Consider the following 4,868-nt stretch of genomic DNA (forward strand, 5'->3'; position numbering starts at 1 on the left):
AAGCAGTCATTTACCACTCAGGAAGACATCCTGGATAGTCATACCCACTGTGTGTATTTAAGTTCCAAATCAGAACCTAGATTGGGTAAATGTCCACTTACTATACCAAATCACAGCAAGTTCAATTCATAATTCATGTTTTTAATCATCACCAGATGCAAAACCTAATCTAAATGCAATTTAAACATGTAAGATACTCTAAACACATGCAAAACTTTAATCAAAATGAAATAACAGAAACAAAATTTAATTACAATGTTTTTCTTTCATTAGACTCATCTCCAAACTCGAGAAGACATCTCGTATGTCATGCTCACTGTGGAGTCATGTAATTCCCTAAGAAATTTTAACTGTGTGGAGTCACAGAGTCCAAATCAAATTTTTCTCAAATTGAAACAACAAAAGAAAGACTCTCACATCATCAAACAAGAACACAGAATAAATGGAAAAATCAGAATGACAAAATCACCGAACATACAACACATAGAAACATCACAGTAGAAAGAACAAGGAATACACGAAAATGTACCAAACAAAATGCGAGCGAGAACGCAAGAAACTCGAAGCCGAAAGCGCGATAAAACCCTAAGATCTCACGTTCGCTCTATATATTCCTAAGACTAAAGACATAACTGAAAAATATATGTCTCTGTGAAAGTCTCTCTATTTACATGGCAAAAGAACCCCCTTTTATAGGGTTGAAGAAAATGAATGGAGAAAGAAAGAAGAAAAAAATAGAACCTTCATCGTATCTTCTTCTTCATCCAACGACTATCTTCACTTTGCTAACTAAGTCACTTCTGCACCCTTTGATCACTTCAGTACTCTCGCTGATTCGACATCCAGTCAGCTTCTCCGGGCAGGTGCCTAGCTTGAACAATGGGAGCTTTCCTCTTGCCTTTCGCTTTGCTCTTTGCCCTAGCTTGCGGGTTCCTCTTTCTCCATAGTGAATGTGCACGCAAGATTGTGTTTTCTCCAAATGAGTTGCTACTCAAATGACCCCCAAAGGCTGCAGTCAGACATTCTCCAAAACGACGTCGTCACACTAAGACGCAGGTCCAATCCAGCGTCTCAACTCTTCTGATACAATCAGCTCCAGGCAGCAGCCCAATCTCCACATCTCAATCAGAATCAGCCAAATAAATTGTTGAAGCACAGCAGATTTCCAGTGCAGGCACACCAGCCCAATTAATCAGCCAATGGCCTAATGTACTTCAGCCCAAAAACCTACAAAATAAAATGAATTAAAGAGTTAAAACAAAAATTACTAAAAAAAATAACCTATTCTAAAAACTATTTTTACTTTGTTTTCTAAAATATATTTTTCTAAAGAAAATCTAATTACTTAAAAACCTATTTTATTTGCCTAAAAAGAGAAAATTAACCAAATTTTTATTTAAAAGCTATTTTTACCATTTTACACTAAACTATTATATTTCTAAAAAATTAAAAGCTAAAGAATCTTAAGAAAAGAGTTTTAACCTAGAAAAATATGCAAATACTGAGAGTTATCATCGAGACACTTAGCCTTTTCCTCCACATCACCATCTTTTCACCCTCTTCGTGACTTTCCTTCTAGTTTTGACCCAACCTAACTAGGAGATTGTCACTAAGTTTGCTTCAACCTAAGTTACGTTCAGTTCTCCCTTAAGACCTCTTATGGGGTTTCACTAATCTTTAACAAAGATTACACGAGTTTCATCACTCCTGGTTTACAACGAGTATCAACCACTAATGGTCTCAACACTAGTCAACTAACTATATCATTTAACTCAATAGAGCTAAACATCAAGTGTTTTAATTCACTTCTAAATTTATAAGACAACTAAAAAGGTTTTTTAAACAAGATACAAATTTGATAACTCTTAAAGAGAGAATAAGTTTTAATATAAAGAAAATTTGAAAGACTTGTAAAGATTTTCTCTTTAAACGAAAGCGTTAGACGATGTAGAGAAAGAGAAACAGCGTAACAACAAGCTTGTTTATATGCACATATTCTTCTTGTCTTCTCTTCATGCAATCATCTATATATTGTCTTATTCGAGAAAGATCTGTTAGATTGAGAGTTGACTTTCATGTAGAGTTCATAGCCTTTTTACGTAGGTAGTCAGACTTGGGTCTACATTGTAGAGCTATTGTGCTTTATCAAAGCTTTTATAAAAGTAGCTGGTACGATTCTACAGAGCTTGAAGCGTTAAGGAAACATTCCTGAAATGTCTTTCTATCTCTTAACGTCTTTATCGATCTTGTGTAGAAATGATATGCACAAATAAAGAGAACAAAACATACAAGCAAATATGTATTATTCATACATGCAATAAATGTTTTAAATGTTGGTAATCGTTTAGGCATGTTTGCGTGTTTAAAATATTTTGGCACACATAAACTCGTTGATAGAAATACTGTTTAGGAAGTAAAGTGTTTAATATATGATCTATAGATGATATAAAACGTTAAAGGCTTATTTTATAAAATTGTTTGTAAGTTTCATTACATCGTTTAACGAACTTTTTCTAGACGTTTCTTTTCTTTAAATTCTTATTTGTTCAACAGTGTTTAGACATAAAATTTTAGGCTTCTATGTTTTTTTAAATGTATAATTAGACTTTTCCTTTTGTTAGCGTATAGTTAGACGTTTCTGTTGGGAATCCAAGTGAGTCTAAGTCCCACATTGGATAAAATTAGAAAGTAGAGCAGTATATAAAGGTAAAAGACTCATTAACCCATTGCCTTAAGGTTTTGGGTAGAGAGTGGCGTCAATCCTTTATATGATTTTGTTGATGATTCGACAAGTGTACCGAATCGCACAAATAATATAAAATGGTAAGACCAAGTATCGTATCCCAAAGGACTCTCGGCACTAGACAATCGTGTGATAACTCGATTAATAAAGACTTAAAGAAAACGAGATCATTGGTTTCAAATGCAAAGAAAGAAAATTAAATATGAATGCAGTTTGATCAATAGCAGAATAACACAGTGATGAACAGATGTTGTTTTAGTATGAGATGAGTATGTTGTTATTTTGAAAATATAGGAGTGCGCGAAGAAATTGTGAGATCCAGGAATAAAAAGCCTACTTCTTTCTCTACACTTTTCGGCCCACTACTTTTCCAAATACTAGCAACAAAATATGAGCCCAGTTACGAACAGAAAAAAAACACGAAGGAGCTTCTCCTTGTATATAACGAATCATCGTTAATATAGTGCCTCCGACTTTAGGGTTTCGGAAGAGCTGCGCGTCGATCTACGAAATGGGTAAGTCAAAGAAATTCGTTGTAACAAGGATTCAGATTCGTGCCATTTTTTTTCATGTCTGTTCTGAGTTAATTCTTTTCCGCCATTGAAGCGAGGATAAAGGTGTACGAGCTGAGGAACAAGACGAAGGCGGAGCTGCTAAACCAGTTGAAGGATCTGAAGGCGGAGCTCGCTTTGCTTCGAGTGGCTAAGGTCACCGGCGGCGCCCCTAACAAGCTCTCGAAAATGTACTATTCGAACTCGTTCTGAGTGTTTGTTGTGATTGTTTTGTTTGTTGGAATCGCGTTTTGTAAACTGCATTTTGTGTTCGTTTTGTAGCAAGGTAGTGAGGCTTTCGATAGCGCAGGTGTTGACGGTTATTTCTCAAAAGCAGAAGGCAGCGCTCAGAGAGGCTTACAAGACAAAGAAGCTTTTGCCCCTTGACCTCCGTCCCAAGAAGACCCGCGCCATTCGCAGACGCCTTACCAAACACCAGGTTTCACTCGTTTTATTTTTTCAAGTCTTTATTTAATTTTGTTCGTCGTTTTTCTTCTAGAATTTGAAATTTTAGATTTTATTTCGTCTCGATAAATTAAATTGTGATCTTGGTACAACATGTGCATCATACTCCAACTTGACCATTTACTCTTGAGTTTGAGTTATGGTGCATCTGCATTGAATATACTCAATAATTGGTTCCAGTAGTATTGTGATCTCATATCTTTAATTTAAACTGTAATTGCTACCAAACATGGATAGACTGTTCATGTTGTTTTCAGTCTCATGTTTTGGACTCAGACCGTATTTTGTGGTCTCATAAAAAGTAGTTAACGGATTTTTGAGGTCTTGTTAAATGATGGATTTTAATAGAAGTTATTTTATAGTTGATATGTTGTGGATATGCATCCATTTCTAAACGAGGGTTTGGTTTTATCAAATTGTCTTTGTCTTACCACCCTCTTCTCGGTTTGTGCAGGCATCATTGAAGACAGAACGGGAGAAGAAGAAGGAGCTTTACTTTCCACTAAGAAAGTATGCCATCAAAGTTTAAGTTAGAATTGATTACTTGTATTGAAATTTTAAGGTGTTGATGCTTGCCACTGAGGCTGCATTCCAATTTTTAGTACCTGAGTTGTTTTGATGTCTGCCTTCATAGTTTCCAGGGTATTTGTTAAAACTATAGTTGCTTCGAGAAATTATGGTTGTTTTTGGCCTTTTGTTTTATGGAGTATCACTGGATGAATGATCAATGTGAAATCTTCATTTCTCTTACAATTATCATAAGCATTTAATTTAGTCCTTATGTTTAGTGAATGCTTAGTGGCTTTTAGTTCTTGTATCATTCTTAATATGGTTTAGGCTGAAATAGGATTTTAGTCCTTGCGTAGTTTTTTATTTCGATCTCTATTGAATTTTTCATCTGTTTTTGCCCCTTTAAAATTGAAAATTACCAACTTTTGAGCTTTAGTACTGTGACACCAATAAAAAAATTGTGTTGAATAAAATGTTAAATGATAATTCCCACTGATTCATACTAGTGCTGTAGTATAATGTGTGCTTTTGTAATCACAAACATTTAAAGTATGTAAAACAAAAGTCATTCATATATCTTAACATGAATATTGACTACT

General features: G+C 34.8%; 1 protein-coding gene across 1 annotated transcript; it reads left to right on the top strand.

Moving 5' to 3' along the window:
• The first annotated feature begins 3,114 nt into the window (after nt 1–3,114).
• Nucleotides 3,115–4,512, top strand: LOC148194418 (large ribosomal subunit protein uL29-like). Its single transcript, XM_088095709.1, has 4 exons — nt 3,115–3,258; nt 3,350–3,485; nt 3,577–3,733; nt 4,214–4,512. Exons 1-4 carry the CDS (start codon nt 3,255–3,257, stop codon nt 4,286–4,288), a joined length of 372 nt encoding a protein of 123 aa, XP_087951835.1. The 5' UTR covers nt 3,115–3,254; the 3' UTR covers nt 4,289–4,512.
• Nucleotides 4,513–4,868: the final 356 nt, after the last annotated feature.

The sequence above is a fragment of the Vigna umbellata genome, chromosome 8 (assembly GCF_029865625.1).
Source record: "Vigna umbellata cultivar VRB3 chromosome 8, Vumbellata_1.0, whole genome shotgun sequence".
NCBI classification, from domain to species: Eukaryota; Viridiplantae; Streptophyta; class Magnoliopsida; order Fabales; family Fabaceae; genus Vigna; species Vigna umbellata.

Coding starts and splice junctions, on each gene's coding strand:
- LOC148194418 (XM_088095709.1), top strand. Junction 3,486..3,576: donor CCTAACAAGCTCTCGAAAAT/GTACTATTCGAA, acceptor TTCGTTTTGTAG/CAAGGTAGTGAGGCTTTCGA. Junction 3,734..4,213: donor GACGCCTTACCAAACACCAG/GTTTCACTCGTT, acceptor CGGTTTGTGCAG/GCATCATTGAAGACAGAACG.